The 26,292-nt window shown below is 39.6% G+C and overlaps 1 protein-coding gene across 1 annotated transcript in view; it reads right to left on the bottom strand.

Moving 5' to 3' along the window:
• The window catches only part of SYNE1 (spectrin repeat containing nuclear envelope protein 1), a 498,487-nt gene that overhangs the window by 374,017 nt on the left and 98,178 nt on the right, over window positions 1–26,292 (bottom strand). The window contains exon 3 of the mRNA XM_075862881.1: window positions 15,847–15,908. Coding sequence (XP_075718996.1) covers window positions 15,847–15,908 — 62 coding nt within the window. The remainder of the gene's footprint in view (window positions 1–15,846; window positions 15,909–26,292) is intronic.

Here is a 26,292-nt window from a genome sequence, read left to right on the forward strand (position 1 = left end):
ATGTGAGTAATGACAATCTCTGTACAGCACTGTGAAATATGTTGGCGCTACATAAGTTACAGAAAAAAAAAAATATTTAAGAATATTTTATTTTCTGCTGAAAAGTCAAACTTAATTTCTACTAATGACTGTATTTATTTTGTCATAAAGGCGTGGTGAATTGTGATAAGTACCTAATGTTTCACTTACTGTGAAAGTTTAGGATGAGATGTCACAATAGTTTCCAATGACTGTGCCAGTATCAAGTTAAATTATGACAAAGAAAAAGAATCCCTTCCGCTGTAATGTTTGCTTTGACAGTGTCTCAGTGCTTCCTCTCCACTTGTACTGCAGACAGGAACATGATATCTGGATGCTAGTGAAATATCCCAGCTACATTCTCATTTAGCAAATCTCTGTAAACAGAAAAGCTTAGTATACTGTGTGTATTAAACGTATTTTTTTTCTATTACTAACAAAAACTTGTCAACAGGTCTTCATTTAAATAAAGGGTTGCCTCATCTAGCTTCACTAACTGCCTTACGCCTCATGTACGTGACAGAGTGCGCCGGCCGAGTCCCATCAGTGATCCGTGGAAAGATAGGACATGTTCTATCTTTCCACGGATTGGAGATACGGGTCAGTTTTCATGGACCCGATTCACCCGCTGAAATGAATTGGTCTGTGAAGACTATCGGGTGCCACTCGGATGCCGGAGTGGAACATGGGTCGTGTGCAAATGGCTTTAGGGCTCATGCCAATGGCCATCTTATGGCTCCACTTTGTACAAAGCCGTAATAGGGCTCCACAGATGTGCATAAGCGGAGGTATAAGGATTCCATACAAAATCAGTCAGAAAAAAAACTGTGGCCTGCTTCATTATACATGCATGGTTTTTACTTGTTGTGACTGATATATATCCTAGTACTTTAACTCTTAGGCTCTGTTTTCATCTCATTCGTTGTTTCCGTTATTCTGTTCTGTCATAGGAACAGAATAATGAAAATAACAGAAGGGGTTCCGTCAAGTTTTCATCATTTTGATGGACAAAACAGCGCTGCATGCTGCTTTATTTTGTTTGGCAAATATGACTTAATTTTCAAAAAAGGATCCTACTTATGACATCCAGCAGAACATCCTCTGCTAATTTTATACAAAAAAATTACTCTATGAATTCTTATAATATATTTTATAAAGAATTTTGAAATAAAAAAAAGTGCACCTATTAATTTTCTTATTATCTAAATAAGTAAAACAATTCTGATCGACGTGGGTCTGGCTGCCAAAACTCCCAGCAATATCAACTGCAGGCAACCCTTGCAGCGGTTTCCTTTCAAGTCAAATACATGATCACAACTAGTTCACCAAAGGAGTCCTTTTAGCAGAGGTTCCCTCCCTGACTAATAGATGGGGGCCCTGGGCAGGGGGAATTACGCTCTTTCTTTAATGTTCATTTGCCCTAGTAGGACATATGGACAGGAATTTCTCAGTTAGGACAACTTCTTTAAAAGGTTTTCTAAGTTCATAATTTTAACTTGTCCATACATTAGTTGTTAGATTTGGTTGGTTATATTAATAATGAGCAGTTGGACAGCCAGTCAGAGATCCACGTTTTTTGAAAGATACTTTACAATTAATAAAACTATTACCAAATGGCGCTCTAACTAACAGAGTTCTGCAACTTTCTAATATAATTTGTGTTGAAATTCTTCGTCAAGTTTGCCACTATTGTTTCCCGTCTAGGCAATCCTCTGTGCATTAAATACATCATCAGCACATAAATCATATACAGAGCCCAGTGGGAGGTACCTAGACAACCACAACTGGACCGCTCGCTCTCTGGGCTACATCTTGCGGCATAATTTTTCAACTTCTGGCCGAAGAACACTATACTTGAAACCCAAGCGTAGTTTCAGAGCTTTAAGCTTTATTTATAAAAACTGAGAAAATCATGCAGTATACTTTTTTTGCACACTGTTGTATTGGCAAAAGTATTATGACAATTACTGGCCAAGCGTATGCCAAAAATATACTCTTAAATGTTCTGAGAACTTCCTGGCGTATACACACGTAGAGCCTAAACATGGTGTGAACTTAGACTTACTTATCTAGTCTGGAGATCCATCTGGTAGGGAGTCTTAACGGCAATGATTCCTCAGAAAAAGTATGCAAAACAGCTCTTCTCTGGACTAAAGAAGACTGTCTCTCTAGTGCCACCTATAGGTCACTAGTCTGTAAGTCAATGTCTGACCCATTATGGAGCTTTGAAATAGAACTGGGGTTAATAGACACGCCAGAGAAACCTATTTGATTTGTAGACAGAACTGTTTCGGAGTTGTTGCTTCTCATTAGTACAGAGTAGGGTTCTGACTGGCTGACAGTTTTCTTCCATCTGGAGAACTATTTTGCGGACGTCTCTACCAACTGGACCTCCGCAAGAAGAATCTGTAAATTCCAAGAGTTGCCTCAAAGTCATATCACTCAGCCAACCAGAACCCCACTCTGTACTGATGAGGAGCAAAAACCTAGAAATAGTGTTGTCTTTAGATGGTTGTCTAATGTTTCAAAGCTCTATAAAGGGTGGAACATTGACTTACAGGGTAGTCCCCTATAGGTGGCACTACAGAGACAGTTTTCTTCCTTCTTGAGGAGAGCTGTTTTGCATTTTCTGGCACTAGTTTTAGTTGACAGGGCTTTTAATTTTCTTTATAAAAAGGTACTCCATACTAACACAGTATTTCATTACTTTACTGTATAATCAAATATTGAATCACAATATATCCCTCTTCCATATAAAATGTATAAGTTTATTTATCCATTAAAACATTTCCATTATTTGATTACGTTTTTTACTACTGTAATTTATTTTTGATTTGTAACATGCTAAATTTAATTACATAAGATGGAAAGATCGTCCTTGATAATTTAATTCTCCCCTGAAGACTTTATTAGCATTTCAAACGCAGGGGTAGACTGTATGAACTGTTCTATATAAATAGCCACGATAAAAAGAACGTTCAAGTATCATTGAGGAGGGGAAGTTCAGTGCGTGAGGGGACAAACGTTCAGCTGAGTAATGCTATTTAGTTAGATAATTATTCACATGAGCTTTTACAATTTCTACTCATTGTGACTGAATAAGAGATGACGCTCTGGTTTAATAAACAGCGACGTGCCAGGAAGGGCCATATTTCCAGCTAATGCTGCTTTAGGCAATGAAAATAATGGAAAGGTCTATAAAACAGTCAAGTGGGTTTCTGATGTCTATTTGCCTCAAAAGTCTACAGTATTTTGTCCCAAATAATGCCGATAGACATTGATAAAAAAGAACGACATGTAGTGTTCAAATAGGTATTCAGTGCCAGAATAAATGCAATAAAAAAAAGTGCACAAATAATAGTGACATACAATAGTAAAATACAGTGCCCAAATAATCTAGCCAGTCCCAAACAATGGCCCACTTACATTGGTGTGTCAAAAATATAATGCCACAAGATTCAAGCGCAATACAACAATCCAGTGCCCAAATTATGGTACCATACAGTGCCCACATATTTTTGCCATATTGTGCCCAAATATCATAATACTGCTTTACAATGCCGAATTACAGTGACATACAGTTCACAGCTCACAGCCATAAAGTGAATAAATAATAGTGCCGTATGGGACGCCAATAATGTATTCACTACACATACAGAAAACACATTCACTAAACATGTACATACATAAATATATACTGCTGGGACACTGGAACTAACGTCTACACAACTGGACAACACCCCTGTCCCACAATATTACCAGGATGTGGAAGAATGTCCATCAAAAAGAGCAAATGGGCTGACACATGAAAGATCAGCTAGCCTACACCATTTTTGCTGGGGGGCTTTTTATCTGTAAGCTGGCTGTCATGTTTGTCTGTTCCGCCACACGCACCCCAATAGCTTGCCCCTTTCCATTACCAATTACGTCATTTAGGTGGGGAAGAATTGGCGAGAAAGGTGAGTGGCCACTTGTAGCCCTCTTGCAGAAGCAATATTGATGTCTTGGTGGTTTTCATGCTTAGAATCACAGATAATCACTGACATTAACCAGAGATGTGGTTTGGCTTTCTTCCCCCCCGGACAAAGATATAGATTGCACCTTGCACTAGCCAAAGCTGATTGGCTCTGGCAGCTAACATCCATAGAACCTGTCCCCCAAGCAACCCCTAAATACGCCCCTTTATAGTTGTTTATGCGCTAGTCCTCTCCAGTGACTGGGGTCTCTCAGTGCCTCTTCTCTTGGAGTAGGGGTAACACTTAATATGGGAGGTGCCGACCCCCCCTCTGCCACCCTAGACAAAGCCTTCTCATAATGTTATCAAAAAGTTTTTACGTATCATTTGTAAAGATAGATGATCCAATAAAGTCCTGAACAAGTAAGTCACTTGTAGCTTGTACAAGAATCAGTAAAATACCAAGTGACTGAAGAACACATACTAATACTAATGTTAGAAATAATCAATTCTCCTCTGCTCAGTGTAGGTATTTGTGAGACATCCAGCTAAGTCTTGGGTACTTATAAAATGACTTCCCTTTTCCCAATGATGACATTCATAATAAATGAACCTACAGTGACAACCACAGTACCTCCAAAATGACATCCAGGATTTAAATACGTAGGGGGGAATTCATCAAACTTTCTATGCCAATTTTCTGGCATAGGGCCTTTTTTACACCGCCTTCGCCACTTATGTAAAAAGGGGTACGGCTTCACAAAAGGGGACAGGACCACCCGACAAATTTATAAAAAATTAACGCCAACTCCTAGCTGGCGAATATGTCACTCTGTGGGGTGTAGCAAGGTTGAAACTAACCTCAGCTAAATAGTCCCATTCTCCATCTGGGTCCCCTCAGGCTCCCTCAGCATGTGGCAGCTCATACAAGATCCTGACGCCGGCAGCGTCAGGACGTTGTATGTGACACGGCACTGATGACGTTGCATCGCATATAAGGCCCTGCCGCTGCCCGTCATCAGGACCTTGTATGAGCCGCCGCATGCTGAGGGTGCCTGACAAGCCACAAAGGGGAGAAGAGTAGCTGTAAGGTGAGTATACTTATTTTTTAGAGTTATTTTTTGATAATTAAGATTGGAGCATGAGACGAACTCTTAGTAAATCTGCCCCATAGAGTGAAAGTGCATAACATGAGCTATCATTACAATGTATACTCATTGACTGATAGTCAGGAGCGGAATTTATTTACACACACATCTATATACACAGGCTCAATATGTATGTAGGAATTAATACACACACATATAAACAACATTCCCCTGTGCAGAATTGGCTCCTTCAAATCTGACATGTGTCACTTTATGTGGTAATAACTCCGGAATGCTTTTACCTATCCAAGCGATTCTGAGATTGTTTTCTCGGGACATAATGTACTTTATGTTAGTAAAAAAAATGTGATCGATAAATTCAATATTTCTTTGTGAAAAACACCAAAAATTAAAGAAAATTTACAAAAATAAGCATTTTTCGAAATCTAAATGTATTTGCTTGTAAAACAGATAGTAATACCACACAAAATAGTTACTAGTTCACATATACCATATGTCTTCTTTATGTTTGCATAGTTTTTTGAACATTCTTTTATTTTTCAACGACGTTACGGCTTAGAAATTTCGCAGCAATTTCTCACATTTTCCAGAAAATTTAAAAATGCTATTTTTTCAGGGACCATTTCAGTTCTGAAGTGGTTTTGAGGGCCTTATATATTAGAAAGTCCCCATAAATCATAATTTTGAAAACTGCACCCCTCAAAGTATTCAAAACAGTATTCAGAAAGTGTTTTAACCCTTCAGGCCTTTCACAGGAATTAGGCTGGGTTCACACGACCATGTTACGTCCGTAATGGACGGAACGTATTTCGGCCGGAAGACCCGGACCGAACACACTGCAGGGAGGCGGGCTCCTAGCATCATAGTTATGTACGATGCTAGGAGTCCCTGCCTCGCTGCAGGACAACTGTCCCGTACTGCAATCATGTTTTCAGTACGGGACAGTAGTTCCATGGAGAGGTAGGGACTCGTAGCATCGTACATAACTATGATGCTAGGAGCCCGCCTCCCTGCAGTGTGTTCGGTCCGGGTCTTCCGGCCGAAATACGTTCCGTCCATTACGGACGTAACATGGTCGTGTGAACCCAGCCTTAAAGGAACAGTGTCACCCAAAAAAAATTTTTTATATCAGTTTTATTAAAAACTTTTGTATTTATTTGTGTGTTTGTGTGTTACTTTTTTTTACTTTTTTACTTTTTCTTCCCTATGGGGGCTGCCATTTTTTTTTCCATTTCGGTATGTGTCGATTAACGACACATACAGACATGGAATACGGCAGCTACAGTCCCATAGTGAATGCGAACGGGGCCCGTTCCATCCACTATGGTGTACGCCGTCTGTGTGGGAACGGCGAATGCGCCGCTCCCACACAGTCCAAGTTTAACTGAGCGCCTCCGGCGCCATTTTCCTGTAGACCGGAAGTCGCGGCCTGACAGTAAGATTACTACTTCCGGTCGCGGGTCCGGACTTGTGCACTTGGAGCAGCGGCAGCAGACGGAGCGGACGGACAGGAGGGAGCGGCGGCGGCAGAAGCAGGTAAGTGATTTCTATGTATGTTCGTGTTTCAGTGTGTGTTTACTACTGTATGTAAACCTTCTACACTGTGTGTTAGCTCAAAAAATGGCGACACACAGTGTAGGAGGTTTGACCGTTCAATCCCCTCGTTTCTCCCGGCACTAGCCAGGATAAAGGAGGGGGGGATTCTGAGAGCTCACTAGAGCGAGGGATTTTTTTCCAATTTTGCAGCATAAAGCAATGTGGTTGCTTTACCACATGCAATGCTGCAATTTTGGGAATTGCTCCATCTAGTGACCAGTGCTGGGAAATATTATAAATTAGAATCTAATTTATAATATTTCCTGACTCGTGAAAAAAATTAAAAAAATTAGAACAGTGTTTAATTACCTACACACTAATTGTTTAACTAAAAAAAAAAAATACATTTTTTGCTAGCAACACATTCCCTTTAAAGCAAAGTAGAGGTAAAATTTACAAATGTAATTTTTTTGCCCAAATTCATTTGTAATAAAAAAAAATCTGTAACACAGAAGGTTTTACCAGAGAAACACAGCTCAATATTTATTGCCCAGATTCTGCAGTTTTTAGAAATATCCCACATGTGGCCCTAGTGTGATAATGGACTGAAATACCGGCCTCATAAGCAAAGGAGCACCTAGAGGATTTTGGGGCCACCTTTTTTTTGGAATATATTTTAGACACAATATTTGAAGAGGTCTTGTGGTGCCAAAACAGTAAAAAACAAAACAAAAGTGGCCCCATTTGGGAAACTACACCCCTCAAGGAATCTATCTAGAGGTATAGTGAGCATTTAGACCCCACAGGCCTTTTGCAGAATTTATTAGAATTAGGCCGTGAAAATGAATATCAACATTATTTCCACCAAAGGTGTTGAATTTTTTCATTTTCACAAAGGATAAAGGAGGAAAAAGCACCACAGCATTTGTAACACAATTTCTCCCGAGTATGGCAATACCCCACATGACTGGTCATAAATGTTTTTTTATTAGAAATTAACCCCTTAGTGACCAGCCCATTTTAGGCCCTAATGACCAAGGTATTTTATTTGTTTTCTATAGTCACATTCAAAGAGCTATAACGTTTTATTTTTTCGTCTACATAGCTGTATGAGGACTTGTTTTTTGCGGGATTAGTTGTACTTTTTAATAGCACCATTTTTGGGTACATATAATTTTTTTATTAACTTTTATTAACTTTTTTTGGGGGGATTATAAAAAAAAACTGAAATTCCGCCATTGTTCTATTCGTTTTCGCCGTTCACTTTGCGACGTAAATAACATGTTACCTTTATTCTATGGGTCGGTACGATTACGGCGATACCACATATGTAGAAGTTTCTTATGTTTTACGACTTTTGCACAATAAAAACACTTTTGAACTAAAATGATTTGTTTTTGCATCGTCGCTTTCCAAGAGCCATAACTTTTTTATTTTTCCATCAATGTAGTGATTTTTTGGGCTTGTTTTCTGCGGGACGAGACGTAGTTTTGAATGGTACTGTTTTGGGGTGCATGGGACTTATTGATTCATTTTTATTATGACTTTTTTGGGGGGCAACGGAAAAAAATTGCAATCTCGCCATGGTTTTTTGCGTTTTTTTTTTACGGTGTTCACCTTGCAGTTTAAATTACATATTAACTTTATTAATGGAGTCATTACAGTCGCGGCGATACCATATATGTGTACTTTTATTTATTTTTTACACTTTTACTAAATAAAACCACTTTTTATGGAAAAAAATGGTTTTATTTATTTTTTTACTGTACTTTTTATTAATAATTTTTATTTCACATTGATTACTTATTTCATTAGTCCCACTAGGGGACTTTACTGTGCGATCTTCAGATCGCTGCTATAATGCTCTGGTATACTTCGTATACCAGAGCATTATTGCCTGTCAGTGTAAATCTGACAGGCAATCTGTTAGGACGTGCCTCCGGCGCGTCCTAACAGGCATATGTCCAGGGCAGACCTGGGGGCTTTCATCAAGCCCCCGGCTGCCATGACACCCCATCGGAGACCCACGATTGCATTCGCGGGCCGCCGATTGGTGACAGAGGGAGCGCACTCCCTCTGTAAACAAAGTTAAATGCCGCGGTCGCTATTGACGGCGGCATTTAATGGGTTAAACGGCCGCGATCTAAGTCAACTTCGATCGCGGGCGTTGGAGTAGGAGCTCAGCTGTCATCAGACAGCTGAGCCCCGGCTCCAGCCTGCACGGGAGACCCGTGCAGGACTTAGGGTATGTTCACACGGCGGGGGTCCGTAACGGCTGAAATTACGGGGATGTTTCAGCCTGAAAACATCCCCGTAATTTCAGCCGTACCGGCATGTGCAGGCGCTTGAACGCCGCGTCAATTACGGCCGTAATTAGCGCTGCTATTCATTGGAGTCAATGAATAGCGGCTCCAATTACGGCCAAAGAAGTGACAGGTCACTTCTTCTACGCGGGCGTCAATTTACGCGCCGTCATTTGACAGTGGCGCGTAAATATACGCCTCGTGTGAACAGACAAACGTCTGCCCATTGCTTTCAATGGGCAGATGTTTGTCAGCGCTATTGAGGCGCTATTTTCGGGCGTAATTCGGGGCAAAAATGCCCGATTTACGTCCGTAAATAGGCCGTGTGAACATACCCTTAGACTAGGCTCACGTGAAAAGGCGTCAGCCTAGCCTAAGGCCCCTTAGTGACGAACGTAAAAAGGTGTATTGTTGGTCACTAAGGGGTTAATTAACCCTTTCCGGACTGATCCATTTTTTTTCTTTTTCTTTTTAGTTTTTCCTCCCAGCATTCCAAGAGCTATAACTTTTTTATTTTTCCATAAATAGAGTGGTGTGAGGGCTTACTTCTTGCGGGAGGAGTTGTAGTTTCTATTGACATTATTTAAAGTACCATTTAAAGAGGCTCTGTCACCAGATTTTGCAACCCCTATCTGCCATTGCAGCAGATAGGCGCTGCAATGTAGATTACAGTAACGTTTTTATTTTTAAAAAACGAGCATTTTTGGCCAAGTTATGACCATTTTTGTAGTTATGCAAATGAGGCTTGCAAAAGTCCAAGTGGGTGTGTTTAAAAGTAAAAGTCCAAGTGGGCGTGTATTATGTGCGTACATCGGGGCGTGTTTACTACTTTTACTAGCTGGGCGTTCTGATGAGAAGTATCATCCACTTCTCTTCAGAACGCCCAGCTTCTGACAGTGCAGATCTGTGACGTCACTCACAGGTCCTGCATCGTGTCGGCCACATCGGCACCAGAGGCTACAGTTGATTCTGCAGCAGCATCAGCGTTTGCAGGTAAGATCGACTTACCTGCAAACGCTGATGTTGCTGCAGAAACAACTGTAGCCTCTGGTGCCGATGTGGCCGACACGATGCAGGACCTGTGAGTGACGTCACAGATCTGCACTGTCAGAAGCTGGGCGTTCTGAAGAGAAGTGGATGATACTTCTCTTCAGAGCGCCCAGCTAGTAAAAGTATTAAAAACGCCCCGATGTACGCACATAATACACGCCCACTTGGACTTTTACTTTTAAACACACCCACTTGGACTTTTGCAAGCCTCATTTGCATAACTACAAAAATGGTCATAACTTGGCCAAAAATGCTCGTTTTTTAAAAATAAAAACGTTACTGTAATCTACATTGCAGCGCCTATCTGCTGCAATAGCAGATAGGGGTTGCAAAATCTGGTGACAGAGCCTCTTTAAGGTACTCGGAAACTGAAAATAAAATTCTTTGCAGGTTGAAATAGGAAAAAACTGCGAGTCCTCCATTGTTTTTTGGGTTTCGTTTTTACGGCTTTCACCATGCAGTAGAAACTACAACTTAAATTTTTTTCTGCGACTCAATGCGTTTACGGTGATACCAAATTTATATCGTCTTTTTTTAGATTTTACTACTTTTACAAAGTAAAAACTATTTGTTAAAAAAAATTAATTGTTTTGTTATACCACATTCCCAGAGGCATAACTTTTTCCATTTTTCGGTTGATAGAGCAGCGTGGGGGCTTATTTTTTTGCGGGATGAGCTGTAGTTTTTATTGGTACCATTTTTTTGGAACATACAACTTTTTGAGCACTTTTTATTACGTTTTTTTTAATAGCTAAGTAGACTACAAAACAGCGATTTTGTTTTAAATTCTTAAATTTTTACGGCGTTCACCGTGCGAAATAATAATGGTATATTGTAATAGTTTGGACTTTTACGGACGCAGCGAAACTAATTTGGTGTATTTTTTCTATTACTTTAGAGAAAAAATGGGAAAAGGTTTCTTGTTTTTTTTTGGACATTAAATATATATTAAATTTTTTTCACTAATAACTTTATTTTACTTTTATTGTAAATTTTTTACACATTTTATTACTCCCCCTAGGGGATTTGAACCAGCAAATCATTAGATCGCTGGTTCAATACACTGCAATACTAATGTATTGCAGTATATTGTCATTTTTACCGGCTTCTGTAACAGTGCGTTCGCTGTTCCTGTCCGTTTGTCCCGGCTGTCAGCTGTAATACACAGTTGACACTTGCAGTGTATGGAGCGAGCTCAGCGCGTAAGCCCGCTCCATACATCATCCCCTGCACCACCACATGCTATTAAATCGTGGTGCCAGAAGGCGTTAATGTGCAGCGGATGGTGCAGAGTGAAAATTAAAATTTTCCGCTGATATGCCATTTTAGTGCACAATATGTTTTTCTTAGTTTGTGCCACTGACAAATACATCATAAAATGTTAAGCGGGTTCTTCCGGGTATGGCGATGCCATATCTGTGGACGTAAACTGCTGTTTGGGCACGCTGTAGGCCTCAGAAAAGAGGGAGCGCCATTTGACTTTTGGAGCGTAGATTTTGCTTGGCAGTAGTTCTATTTGGGGTTTTACTGGTATTTCAGTTTATAATGTGGGGGCATATGTAAGCTGTGCAGAGTACATCACGGTATATGTAAGCTGGGCAGAGTACATCAGGGTAAAATAAGAGGGTATAATAATGGGGTAAAGAAATAATAATTAATAGATATGCGTCTGGTGCCGCACTGATAAATGCCAGATCTTATTCGCTTTTGGAACACACTGCACATTTTGCATCGCCATATTCTGAGAGCCAGAACTTTTTATTTTTTCACCACCGGAGCTGGGTGAGGGCTTATTTGTTACAGGACAATCTGTAGTTTTCATTTGTACCATTTTGGGGTACATGCGATTTTTGAATCACTTTTTATAAAAAAATTTGGCAAGCAAGGTGACAAAAAAACATAAATTCTGACAATGTTTCTTAATTATTTTTTTGCGGCGTTCACCCTGGGCTATAAATGACAATTTTACTTTATTCTGCGGGTCGGTACGATTACGGCGATACCATATGTATATTGTTTTTTTATGTTTTGCAGTGTTTCGCAATAAAATCACTTTTTTATAAAATGATTTCTTTTTTGTGTCACCATATTCTGAGCCATAACTTTTTTATTTTTTAATCAAAAAAGCTGTGTAAGGCCGGATTCACACGAGCGTGTGCGTTTTGCGTGCGCAAACAACGCGGCGTTTTGCGCGCGCAAAAGGTACTTAACAGCTCCGTGTGTCAGCCCCGTATGATGCGCGGCTGTGTGATTTTCGCGCAGCCGCCATCATTATGACACTCCATTTGCATGTTTGTAAACAGAAAAGCACGTGGTGCGTTTCTGTTTACATTCATAGTTTTACAGCAGTTGCGCGAATCACGCTCGTCCCACGGAAGTGCTTCCGTGCGGAATGCGTGATTTTCACGCACCCATTGACTTCAATGGGTGTGTGATGCGTGAAATTCGCACAAAGAACGGACATGTCATGAGTTTTACGCAGCGGACTCACGCTGCGTAAAAATCACGGACAGTCTGCACGGCCCCATAGACTAATATAGGTCCGTGCGAGGCGCGGACGTATATCACGTTAGTCTGAATAAGCCCTCAGGGCTTGTTTTTAGCGGGATGGGTTGTAGTTTTTATTGGTACTATTTTGGGGTACATGCGACTTTTTGATCACTTTTTATTATATATTTTGGGAGGGGTGGTGACCAAAAAATTGTGATTCTGGCATTGTTTTTTACATATTTTTTTTGCAGTGTTCACCGTGCAGGAAAAATTCTTATTCCCAGTTAGCCTACTCTATATTACCATGTTGCTAGTTTGCTAGGTACATTTCTGGTGAGAGACTCCCTTTAACCCCTCCGCGTACCTTGATGTTAATGAGAATAGGACATCATATTTTTCTCTCTGAATTCCCCTTTACTGTATTCTTTTGGACTGCAGCTGTAGCTCGATTTAAAATCGATGAGTAGCGCTGCAAAACGTCTCTGTGGAGTCCAGGCCTTAAAGGAACTCTGTCCCCAGTTTATTAGGGCATGACCACACATGGCGGAATTCCTCCGCAACTGTCCGCATCAATGCCGCACAGAATCTGCGTTGCAGATTCTGCAGCGGATCTGCACAAAATGTGCAGAAAATTGATGCGGACTGGCCGCTGCGGACTGCAGGAAAAGTGCTTCTCTTCTCCCTATTCAGTGCAGGATAGAGAGAAGGGACAGCACTTTCCCTAGTGAAAGTCAAAGAAATTCATACTTACCGCCCGTTGTCTTGGTGACGCGTCCCTCTTTCGGCATCCGGCCCGACCTCCCTGGATGACGCTCCAGTCCATGTGACCGCTGCAGCCTGTGCTTGGCCTGTGATTGGCTGCAGCCGTCACTTACACTGAAACGTCATCCTGGGAGGCCGGACTGGAGACAGACGCAGGGAGTTCTCGGTAAGTATGAACTTATATTTTTTTTTACAGATACATGTATATTGAGATCGGTAGTCACTGTCCCGGGTGCAGAAACAGTTACTGCCGATCGCGTAACTCTTTCAGCACCCTGGACAGTGACTATTTACAGACGTCTCCTAGCAACGCTCCCGTCATTACGGGAGCCCCATTGACTTCCTCAGTCTGGCTGTAGACCTAGAAATACATAGGTCCAGCCAGAATGAAGAAATGTCATGGTAGTAAAAACAATACGCTCCGCAGCACACATAAGATCTGCGGACTTCATTGCGGAATTTTGACTCTCCATTGAAGTCAATGGAGAAATTCCGCCATGAGTCCGCAACCAGTCCGCCACTGCTCCGCAACAGACAGAGCATGCTGCGGACACCAAATTCCGCTCCGCAGCCTATGCTCCGCAGCGGAATTGTACGCATCGTGTAAACGAACACTGCTAAATTAAAGTGAAAGTCAATGGAGAAACGGCTCCGCTGCGGATTAACGCTGCGGAGTGTCCGCAGCGGAATTTAAGTGAAATTCCGCTATGTGTGAACCCGCCCTTAATTCCTTATCTCCTAACTAATCTAATAGGGGCTTTGCTGCTGATAAGTACAGTGTAATTTGTTTTAAAAATACATTTATTATTTGCAAAGTTATGAACATTTTTCTAAATATGATAATGTGGCTCTAATAGCCAAATAGGAGGTGACTCTTTCTTTTCACTCTGGGCGGTGTAATGTTTTCTGTATGACGCTGTCCAATCAGCATACAGCTTCTCCCCCTTCCCTGCCCAGCAACACAGGGTGATTATATAGTACCCTGCTTCCATTCCTGACTCTGTTTTCAACTGGTGATACCTCCGGTTGGGTCACAGCTAAAACCGCGATCCTGGTGTCATATGAAAGATTAGAATCTCTTCTTTCATATGCCTATATGCTGTTCTAGGTGGCCCACAGACCGAGATATGGCTGTTTGAAGTGATCCCCTTCCCTCCAGCCTCAGTCTCTCACACTGTGTGAAGTAGCTTCATGCTGATAGGTCAGCGTCAGAGGCTGTGAGGTAGCTCCACCTCAGGAGAATCGCTTCTGTTATCTAATAAAGGCTCATGTACATATTTAGAAAAATGATCATAACTTTGCATATAATAAACGTTATCAGCAAATAATAAACAGTTATTACACTATAGTTATCAGCAACAAAGTGCCTATTAGATTAGTTAGGAGATAGGGAATTGATAAACGGGTGACAGATTCACTTTAATAAGGAATTTCATTCGGGTATGTTCACACATAACAGATTTATTACAAAAACTTCTGCGACTGTTCCATTTATCTGAATGGGGTTTGTAGAAATCCATGTACATGTTGCAGAAACACCCCCAACCAGGGATTGAACTGATTTTTAATTGCAGAAATTTCTGCCGCAAATAAGTATACCCGTACTACTAAATATAATATATTCTTATAAGAAGGAGGATCTCAAAGTCTTTTAGGCCATGTTCACACTGTCAGGATTTGCAATAGGTAATCCGCCAAAGATATTAAGGGAAATCCGGAACTAAAACTCATATTTGTGATGTGAATTTGCATGATTATATCCATTGAAGTTCAATGAAACGAGTCCACAACTTTCAGCACTAAATCCGCACGAATAATGAACATGATGGGGATTTTAATATTAAGTCATTATTCCACACTGATTTATTTTTTTAAAAAGCATTGTAACCCTATTCACATGCATCACCAAGAGAACTGCTTCAAATGAAGGTACGAAATCCACGTGCTAATCCGAGCAGAATCCACAATGTGTGAACGTTCCCTGAACTGTCTTTAACGACACTTAGGGTATGTTCACACGGCAGCGTCCAATACGCCTGAAATTACGGAGCTGTTTTCAGGCGAAAACAGCTCCTGAATTTCAGTCGTAATTGCTCGCACTCGCGTTTTTCGCGGCGTCAATTATGGACGGAATTGGAGCTGTTTTTCAATGGAGTCAATGGAAAACCTGACATGCACTTCTTTGACGCGTGCACAGAACATCGTAACCCATTAATTTCAATGGGCAGATGTTTGCCCGCGGTTTGGAGCCGTATTTTCGGACCTAATTCGAGGCGTAAAACGCCCGAATTACATCCGTAAATAGGGCGTGTGAACATACCCATAAAGAGCAGTCTAAGGAAGTGACGGGGGGTCTTTGCTCCAGCTATGCAGGACTGGTACAGGTCCTCTTTTAATGGCATAGTAAACTCTGCTATTATCATAGCACATAAAGTCATATCACCAGTGAATCATCATAAATTGCAGCACTTCACTGTCAGCTTTACTTCATTGTTCACGACAATTAAAAATCTAAAAGCAGTTGTCACTTATCACATGTATAGACGGCTCGTGAGATAAATATACAGTACTTGAAAACAAAGGAAAGCTCTCTTATATAATGTCACTCTACGTTACACTCTACCTTGGCCAAATGTGAATTGATCCACTTAGTAAACGTTCTCTTTTGAACTGCTTCTTGCTCATCTGTAATAAAAAAAAGAATAGAAAATTATAGAAAATGAGATTGTCTGAGGTTGCAGTATTATTAAAAGAGTTGTTCAGGATTAGAAAAACATCACTTCTTTCTTCCAAAAACAACACCACACCTGTCCATGAGTTCTGTCTGGTATTGCAGCTCAACTACATTAAAATGAATGGGGCTAAGCTGCAATACTACACACAATCTGTGGACCCTTTAAATCAATCTTACTGATTAGGACTAAATAAATATATAAATTGCTCATTTATCATTTTTAAAAGTCTGCTCCATTCTACTTGATGATTTAAAAGATTCCATATATAGGGAATCATAGTAGGACTTATTTACCAAGACAATCTTAGGGCTCATTAGTCGACTACGCTCTTGTTTCCGCGAAAAAACCTAAAACTTTACGGAGCTGAAACAAACGGAAACCAACTGCAACGGAAGCATTACCATTAAAATCAATGGTAATGCAAACGGAAGATATGGTTTCCATTTGACTTTCCGTTCATCGGTTCCTCTGATGGAAAGGTCGGACGGAACCGATGAACGGAAGCCCGACGCTGATGTGAACAGGCCCTGAGATTGCCCTTGTCGATGGCAGATTGTATCGCCAAATCCAAAATGATACTTCTACTCATTCAAAAACAGCTCCATCTGGATTAAAACATTTTTTTTTAAAGCTGTGGAAAGTTTAATAAGAGAATTGGAAGAGAGAGGGAGGAAATCTAGGATAAAATTTACTCCATTGACAATTAATGTGAAAAAAGGGGGGCCTCCCAAACTCCAATATAAGATTAAATATTGGAAGCAGAGCAATTTCAATATCTGATCAGGTGGAGACAATTCCAGTTTATGGCAAATCTAGTTAAAAACAGTCCAGGTTATTGTCAGAATATCTTTTAGGCTTTAGAGTCTGGGCAATTGAAAGTGACGGGTTATAGGGTCTGTCCAACGCTAGATCTGATGGTTAAACTTTTGGAAGAAGTATAAAAGTATATTTAGGATAAGAGGTGCACTAAAGTTCACTCCTCCTTTTTGCAACACTAATTTATCTGAGATAAACAAGTTGGTAGATGTGACTGGTTGGCACAAATGGGTTAAGATTGATACATCGATTTCTTCACAATGGTAAACTAAGAGAATTTCAATCACTATCTAGAGCAGTGGTATCCAACTTTGTTTTTATCTTGGGAGCCACATCCAGCACTGAGAGATGGTCATGAGCCATATTCAACGCACATTCAATTTTCAGCAGCGTGTGGAAGATAATTGAAATATCATCCATTTTTTGTCTACAAATCTGGACAGAATATCTGCCGCAATTACGCTACGTGTACAGGGGGCCTAAGGGGCCATGCTTGCATACAACCTGTAATAGGCACATGGCTTCTCTACCCCACCCCCAAACCAAATACCAGTCCTCATAGATGTGCTTGAGGAAGAGAACAGGTAGTTGGTATGGGGGATGGATGTGGAGCACTGCTTATGTTTAAATTAAATTCTGCATGCATTATTTTTTTTTTGGAGAGGGACAAGAAACCATGCTTTGTCTAGCCCTCCTATGTATATAAATATAAGAATGGCTTCTCACTTTTCCCCCCAATCTATTATCTGTCCTTATAAATGTGCTTGTGGAGGAGAGCAGGTTGTTGGTATGAGAGAGAGATGTTGAGCTTATGCTTATTTTAAATTCAGCAGGATTGTAGTGGGAAATGGGAAGTTGGAGTTGGTGTATTGGAGGATGAATTAGGATTAATGACGGTAATTGGTTACAGGGTAGTAGATCACATAAAATGACATAATATGTTACACTTAATCGGCTGTGTTTTACTCTATTTTAAGAAATTAAGCAGGTTTTCCCAAAATTGATTGTCCTGTGTAGGAGACGGAATGCAGATTTTATCCATTTGTTCTGGAGCTGATCATTTATTTACCAGTTCTCAAATAACGTCCTTCTCTATGTCGAGATAGTCTGGAAGAATAACCTTCCAGAAGTTCCCTCTATTTATTCTCTTCCATCAAAGATGTAATATCTAAGTTATTATTATTTTTGAAAGACTTGCAATTGCCAGGAATGGATAAGTAGTGTCGGGCCCTCCATTGTCAAATGGACAAGGCTTATAATAATAGAAATTGATTTTAAAAATGGTCTCTGTAATAATAACCATGAAGAAAATAAATTCTGGAAGTTATGGGGTCCCTAGATTTAATCTATGGCGGTTAAGGACAAGAGTCTACTGAATAACAAATTGAGATCTTAAGAAAAAAAGAGAGACCTTTCGTTTCTCTTTGCTTCTCCCCTGTTCGGGAGTTGGTAAGGAAGGGGGGGGGGGTGTTGATCAATGCATGTATGTTTTTATCTGTGTATATTTTTGATATACTAAAATAAAAATAATGAAAAAAGTTTTATCTCCACGAATGCCTCCAATTGTAACAGAAAATGAACTCATTAAGGACAGCCTGTTTTGGCCAATAGAACACGGCCACTTTTTTCAAATCTGACATGTGTCACTTTATGTGTTAATAACTTTGGAATACTTTTATGTATCCAAGCAATTCTGAGAATGTTTTCTCGTGACACATTGTACTTTATGTTAGTGGTAAAATTTGGTTGATACATTCAGTGTTTGTGAAAAACACCACAATTCTGAGAAAATTTGCAAAAATTAGCAGTTTTCGAAATTTACATTTATTTGCTTGTAAGACAAATAGTAATACAACACAAAATAGTTACTAAATAACATTTGCAATATGTCTACTTTATATTGGCATCATTTTTTAAAAATCCTTTTATTTTTCTAGGACGTTACAAGGCTTATAACTTTAGCAACAATTTCTCACATTTTCAAGAAAATTTCAAAAGGCTATTTTTTTCAGAGACCAGTTACGATCTGAAGTGGCTTTGAGGGTGTTATATATTAGAAAGTCCCCATAAATCTCCTCATTTTAAAAACTGCACCCCTCAAAGTATTCAAAACAGCATTCAGAAAGTTTCTTAACCCTTTAGGCGTTTCGCAGGAATTAAAGCAATGTAGAGGTGAAATTTACCATTTTCTTTTTTTTGCCAAAATTAATTTGTAATAAACTTTTTTTCTGTAACACAGAAGGTTTTACCAGAGAAACGCAACTCAATATTTATTACCCAGATTCTGATTTTTTTTTTAGAAATATTCCATATGTGGTCCTAGTGTCCTAATGGACTGAAACACAAACCTCAGAAGAAAAGTAGCACCCAGTGGATTTTGGGGCCTCGTTTTGTTTACAATATATTTTAGGCACCATGTAAGGTTTGAAGAGGTCTTGTGGTGCCAAAATAGTGTAAACCCCCCAAAAGTGACCCCATTATGGATACTACATCCTCAATAAATTTATCTAGGGGTATAGTTAGCATTTTGACCACACAGTTTTTTTGCAAAATTTATTGGAATTAGTCTGTTAAAAATGTAAAAATTTTACAAGGAATAAAGGAGAAAAAGCACCCCAACATTTGTAAAGTAATTTCTCCCGATTACAGCAATACCCCATATATGTTAATAAACTGTTGTTTGGACCCACGGCAGGGCTTAGGAGGGAAGGAGCGTCATTTGGATTTTGGAGCGCAGATTTTGGTAGAATGGTTTTCAGTTTTAGGTGCCATGTCGTGTTTGCAACGCCCTGGAGGGACCAAAATAGTGCAAACCCCCCAAAAGTGACCCAATTTTGGAAACTACACCCTTCAAGGAATTTTTCTATGGGTAAAGTTAACATTTTGACCCCACAGGTTTTTTGCAGAATTTATTGGAATTAGGCCGTGAAATTGAAAATCTAAAAAAATGTTCACAAATATTTTGAATTTTTTTCATTTTCACAAGGAATAAAGGAGAAAAAGCCCCCCACCACTTGTAAAGCAATTTCTTCAGAGTACAGCAATACCCCACATGTGGTAATAAACACTGCAGGGCTCTGAATGGAAGAAGTTCGACTTGGCATTTGCAGAGCCCTTGACTTTGAAAACGATACCCCTTAAGGCATTCGTCTAGGGGTGTTGTGAGCATTTTGACCCCACAGGTGTTTCATGGATTTTATTAGAACTAGGCATTGAAAATGAAAAATAAATTTTTCCCAAAAAATATGTAGTTTATTTTCTAAATTTCTCCCGAGTATGGCAATACCCCATGTGTGGCCCTAAATTGCTGTTTGGGCACATGGCAGAGCTCAAAATGGACGGAGCGTCATTTGGCTTTCAGAGAGCAGATTTTGCTGTACTGGTGTATGGGCGCCATGTCGCATTTGCAGAGCTCCCATAGGTACCAGAGTTGAGTGGAAAACCATGAGAAGTGAACCCATTTTGTAAATTAAACACCTCAAGCCATTTATCATTTGCCTGGATATATGAAAGGGTTTAGGAGTGAAAGAGCAAATGCGCATGTGAGGCCTATTTTGGTGATTTTCGCAGCATTTGCCCACAATTGCAGGGCTCTGGGGTAGTAAATAGTAAAACAAACCCCCATTTTGGAAACTGCACCCCTTTAGGCATTTTTCAAAGGTGTGTAGTGAGCATTTTGACCCCAGTTTTTTTGTATTAGAAATAAACGCTCAGTGGATGGTGCAAAGTGAAAATTGCAATTTTCCACTGATATGCCATGTTGTGCCCAGTTTGTGCCACTGAAGACAAATACCTCATAAACTGTTAAGCTGGTTCTGCCGGGTATGGCGATGCCGTTCAAAAGTTTAGGGTCACTTATAAATTTCCTTATTTTTGAAAGAAAAGCACAGTTTTTTTCAATGAAGATAACATTAAATTAATCAGAAATACACTCTATACATTGTTAATGTGCTAAATGACTATTCTAGCTGCAAACGTCTTGTTTTTAATGCAATATCTACATAGGTGTATAGAGGTCCATTTCCAGCAACCATCACTCCAGTGTTCTAATGGTACATTGTGTTTGCTAACTGTGTTAGAAGGCTAATGGATGATTAGAAAACACTTGAAAACCGTTGTGCAATTATGTTAGCACCGTTGTAAACAGTTTTGCTGTTTAGAGGAGCTATAAAACTGACCTTCCTTTAAGCTAGTTGAGAATCTGGAGCATTACATTTGTGGGTTCGATTAAACTCTCAAAATGGCTAGAAAAAGAGAGCTTTCATGTGAAACTCGACAGTCTATTCTTGTTCTTAGAAATGAAGGCTATTCCATGCGAGAAATTGCCAAGAAACTGAAGATTTCCTACAACGGTGTGTACTACTCCCTTCAGAGGACAGCACAAACAGGCTCTAACCAGAGTAGAAAGAGAAGTGGGAGGCCCCGCTACACAACTGAGCAACAAGACAAGTATATTAGAGTCTCTAGTTTGAGAAATAGACGACTCACAGGTCCTCAACTGGCAGCTTCATTAAATAGTACCGGCAAAACGCCAGTGTCAACGTCTACAGTGAAGAGGCGACTCCGGGATGCTGGCCTTCAGGGCAGAGTGGCAAAGAAAAAGCCATATCTGAGACTGGCTAATAAAAGGAAAAGATTAATATGGGCAAAAGCACACAGACATTGGACAGAGGAAGATTGGAAAAAAGTGTTATGGACAGACGAATCGAAGTTTGAGGTGTTTGGATCACACAGAAGAACATTTGTGAGACGCAGAACAACTGAAAAGATGCTGGAAGAGTGCCTGACGCCATCTGTCAAGCATGGTGGAGGTAATGTGATGGTCTGGGGTTGCTTTGGTGCTGATAAAGTGGGAGATTTGAACAAGGTAAAAGGGATTTTGAATAAGGAAGGCTCTCACTCCATTTTTCAACGCCATGCCATACCCTGTGGACAGCGCTTGATTGGAGCCAATTTCATCCTACAACAGGACAATGACCCAAAGCACACCTCCAAATTATGCAAGAACTATTTAGGGAAGAAGCAGGCAGCTAGTATTCTATCTGTAATGGAGTGGCCAGAGCAGTCACCAGATCTCAACCCCATAGAGCTGTTGTGGGAGCAGCTTGACCGTATGGTACGCAAGAAGTGCCCATCAAGCCAATCCAACTTGTGGGAGGGCCTTCTGGAAGCATGGGGTGAAATTTCTCCCGATTACCTCAGCAAATTAACAGCTAGAATGCCAAAGGTCTGCAATGCTGTAATTGCTGCAAATGAAGCATTCTTTGACGAAAGCAAAGTTCGAAGGAGAAAATTATTTCTTCAAATAAAAATCATTATTTCTAACCTTGTCAATGTCTTGACTATATTTTCTAGTCATTTTGCAACTCATTTGATAAATATAAGTGTGAGTTTTCATGGAAAACACAAAATTGTCTGGGTGACCCCAAACTTTTGAACGGCAGTGTATGTGGACGTAAACTGCTGTTTGGGCACGCTGTAGGGTTCTGAAGGGAGGGAGCGCCATTTGGCTTTTGTAGCGCGGATTTTGCTTTGTAGTTCTTCTGTTTGGGGTTTTACTGGTATTTCAGTTTATAATGTGGGGGCATATGTAATCTGTGCGGAGAACGTAAGGGTATAATAAGAGGTTATAATAATGGGGTAAATAAATAATAATTCATTGATGTGGCCAGTGTTGCACTGATAAATGGTGCCCGATTTTTTCCGCTTTTGGAACACTGCACATTTTGCATCGCTATATTCTGAGAGACAGAACTTTTTGGTTTTTTCGCCACTGGAGCTATGTGAGGGCTTAGTTGTTGCAGGACAATCTGTAGTTTTAATTGGTACCATTTTGGGTACATGTGGTATTATGATCACTTTTTATTACATTTTTTGGCAAGCAAGGTGACCAAAAACCATCAATTCTGACAATGTTTTTTTTTTTATTCTTTTTTTCACAGTGTTCACCGTGAGCTATAAATGACATATTTACTTTTATTCTGCGGGTCGATATGATTACGGCAATACCATATGTATATAGTTTTTTAATGTTTTGCAGCAATTGCATAATAAAATCACTTTTTTTTTAAATCATTTGTTTTTTGTGTCGCCATATTCTGAGAGCCATAACTTTTTTATTTTTCCGTCAAAAAAGCTGTGTGAGGTATTCTTTTTTGCGGGTTGTAGTTTTTAATGGTATAATTTTGGGGTACATGCAAATTTTTGGGGGGGTAGTGACCAAAAAACAGCGATTCTGGAATTGGTTTATTATTTTATTTTTTTACCACGTTCACTGTGCGCCTCCGGGCGGGGCCTAAAAGGCTTTCGAACCTGGCAGACCAGGAGGCCATTTTTAGGCCTCCTGTTCAGTATCCCCGAGACTACGTTCAGGAATGCCGATAGGATACAAACCACCTAGATGCAGCGATCGCTTTTCATTGCTGCATCTAAGGGGTTAATCAGCCAGATCAAGGGCTAGCTCCGGTCCTGGCCGTTACAGCGGGGTGTTAGCTGTAATATACAGCGGACACCCGGCTGTGATAGCGCTAGCTCTGCTTCTGGACCACTTGAGTATTGTCCTTATAAAATATGAATGAATTTTGCAAGCAAATGGCTTCTTAAATAATTCATCCATGCTTGTGTCTTAAAGCTTTTCATGTATATATGTGTTGTTTTTTTTACTACATCAGCGTCCCCAGACAAGCATATAGTCACACTTCTCCCAAATATACATAGCACAAACATTATCTCACGTAATTGTATTAAAGAATATGGAAAGAAAAATTGATGACGGACACATTATACAGAAGGGATATAGAGAAGCCAGGATAGGATTTCTTAGAGAACCAAATATAAGACGAGATTTCTCTTCCAATTAAATGGGAGGTTTTGAAATGTGTAAAAAGTTGGGGCATTACCAAACAGTCATCCAGACAAAAAGAAAAAGAAAGACCTAGATAAGCTGGAAGCATGGGCAATAACATGGCAGATGAAGTTTAATGTTGATAAATGTAAAGTAATGCCCATAGGCCGCAATAATAGTATTAATTCATATACATTAAATGCAATAAAGCTGGGGATAACGGAACAAGAGAAGGACCTGGGTATTCTTATAACAAATAAGCTAAGCAGCACTCAATGTCAAGCAGCAGCTGCAAATAAGATTTTAGGGTGTATAAAAAGAGAGATTAAAACCTGTGATTCAAATGTAATATTGCCCCTCATAAATCCCTTGTAAGGCCACATCTTGAATATTGTATTCAGTTTTGGGCTCCACATTGTAAAAAGGATATAGAAGAACTGGAGAGCGTTCAAAGGCGGGCAACTAGATTATTAAATGGGATGGAAAGTGTCGCTTACAATGAAAGGCTAGAGAAATTGGGCTTGCTGAACTTGGAAAAAGGACGCCTTAGAGTTGATCTTATTAACATGTATAAGTAGATGTCTGGTCAATACAGTAACCTAGTACATAATCTGTTCTCTCCAAAGAGTCTTTCTACAGCACGGATACCTTCCTGTAAATATATGGGAAGGTGTTCATGGTCAATTGAAGTGAATGGGTCCGTAATTACGGACCGTAATTACGGATGAATTCTACGGTCGTGTGCATGGGGCCTTAGAAAGTATATTGGAAAACTGTATAATTTTCAACCTTTATTTGCTCAAACTGTAATACGCCTTTTAGAGAAAAACTTGAGACTGGATGTGTGATTAGTACGGAGCTGTGCAGCCCTCATGTGTTTCTGCACAGGCTCCGTCACTATGGATATATTTACCCCCAGAAGCAATGATTCTGGAGGGGAATACACCTGTACATATGGAATTCGAGGAAACATGCTAGGATTTATTTTAGAATCTGACAGAGAACCTCCGAGGCATACAGAGATACAGTATGGGAGGCCTATTACAGCTCCGTACAAAATGAAGACATAATACGTCCATGTGCATAAGACAATATACAAACAGTAGATTCAGTCAAACATATTTGTCATATAAACAAATACATAAAACAATATGTATATATGTATGTGTGTGTGTGTGTGTATATATATATATATATATATATATATATAGATAGATAGATACATAGATGTCCAAACATGTACCTAATCCTCAATATGAATGGATGTAAACAATCAGGTCCACCTGTAGAATATATTGGTTGGAATAGTGTCGCATTCTGAACTTTATTTTAACATTCCATATCTTTAAATAAAGAGCTTGTCTAATCTCCAGAAATAGTTGAAAAAAATAAAGAGAAACACAAACAGAATGAGAGCGGAAGTGCTCCAATAACCTTGTGCTGAATGATTTATCTCATCCTGACATCCCCAGAAGTGAATATTGATTTTTCTGCTGGTCTCCGCTCACAACCTCTCTGTGTGTACAGTGCAGTATAATGGACGACACTTTATAAACTAGAATGTATCTTTCTCACGTGGTGATGTACTCTCATCATCCATCTTCTATAGAAACATTCAAGTCTTGATATTACTAGTTCATCAAAAGGGTTATTTACAAAGTTTACAAATTAACAACATTCAGTCCACCGAAATGTGATAAAATATTAGTTATTGTTTAATAGATTGATCTGAATATGGGGGCAGTTACATGCTTATTAGCAATAATACTTGTTAACGATTCTCAAGAGGCCATTCAGAAGATCCCATATCCTATATCATATGTGAATAATATAAGCTTAATATATATTTTATATATACACATATATATACACATATATACACACACACACATATATATATATATATATATATATATATATATATATACACATACATATATATACACATATATATACACACACACACACACACACACACACATATATGTATGTATATATGTGTGTTTTATTATATCTATGTTTATTTTGCAGTCTATAGTTCTACTATTCAACTAAAATCCAAATAGAGATGAGAACATGTTACCTAAATATTGACTATAATCCGACACTGAAAATTGGGTTGTGTTTTTGTTCTTCATTAAATTCACTGATCCACTTGTGTCTTCAAGACAAAATAGCAACAAAACACAATATAAAAGGAATACACTCTACAGTAACAATACAGTGGACTTACCCCGAAGATACTGAAAAAATCCAGTAACCAGGTTAAATGAGGTAACCTTCCGGGTACCAATATCTTTACGCCAAGACATGATTCAGTAGCTCCTCGTGATTTACTATTTCAGCAGCAGTTTTGTTGAACTTGTTAATAAAAAGCCCAAACAAGTTGGATACAATATTTTCAGCTTCTCAGTTTCAGTATATTAGAGCGATCCATCCTTTGTGTTGTCCACAGCCAGCTGTGATTTCTGCTCTATCTTCTGCCATCATGTGTCTTCCTGATGTGCATTTCTAGCTTCCTAAAGGACAACCAATCCGTTCACTGGAACCTGTGACGTCAGTAACCTAGATAATATATTCCATGATCAGGAAAGCCCAAGCAAACCAGCTGATACGCTGAAGCAAGCAGTTTTATTCCCACAAACAGTGAGATGCTGCTGCTTGTAGTATATGG

The sequence above is a fragment of the Rhinoderma darwinii genome, chromosome 4 (genome assembly GCF_050947455.1).
Source record: "Rhinoderma darwinii isolate aRhiDar2 chromosome 4, aRhiDar2.hap1, whole genome shotgun sequence".
NCBI classification, from domain to species: domain Eukaryota; kingdom Metazoa; phylum Chordata; class Amphibia; order Anura; family Rhinodermatidae; genus Rhinoderma; species Rhinoderma darwinii.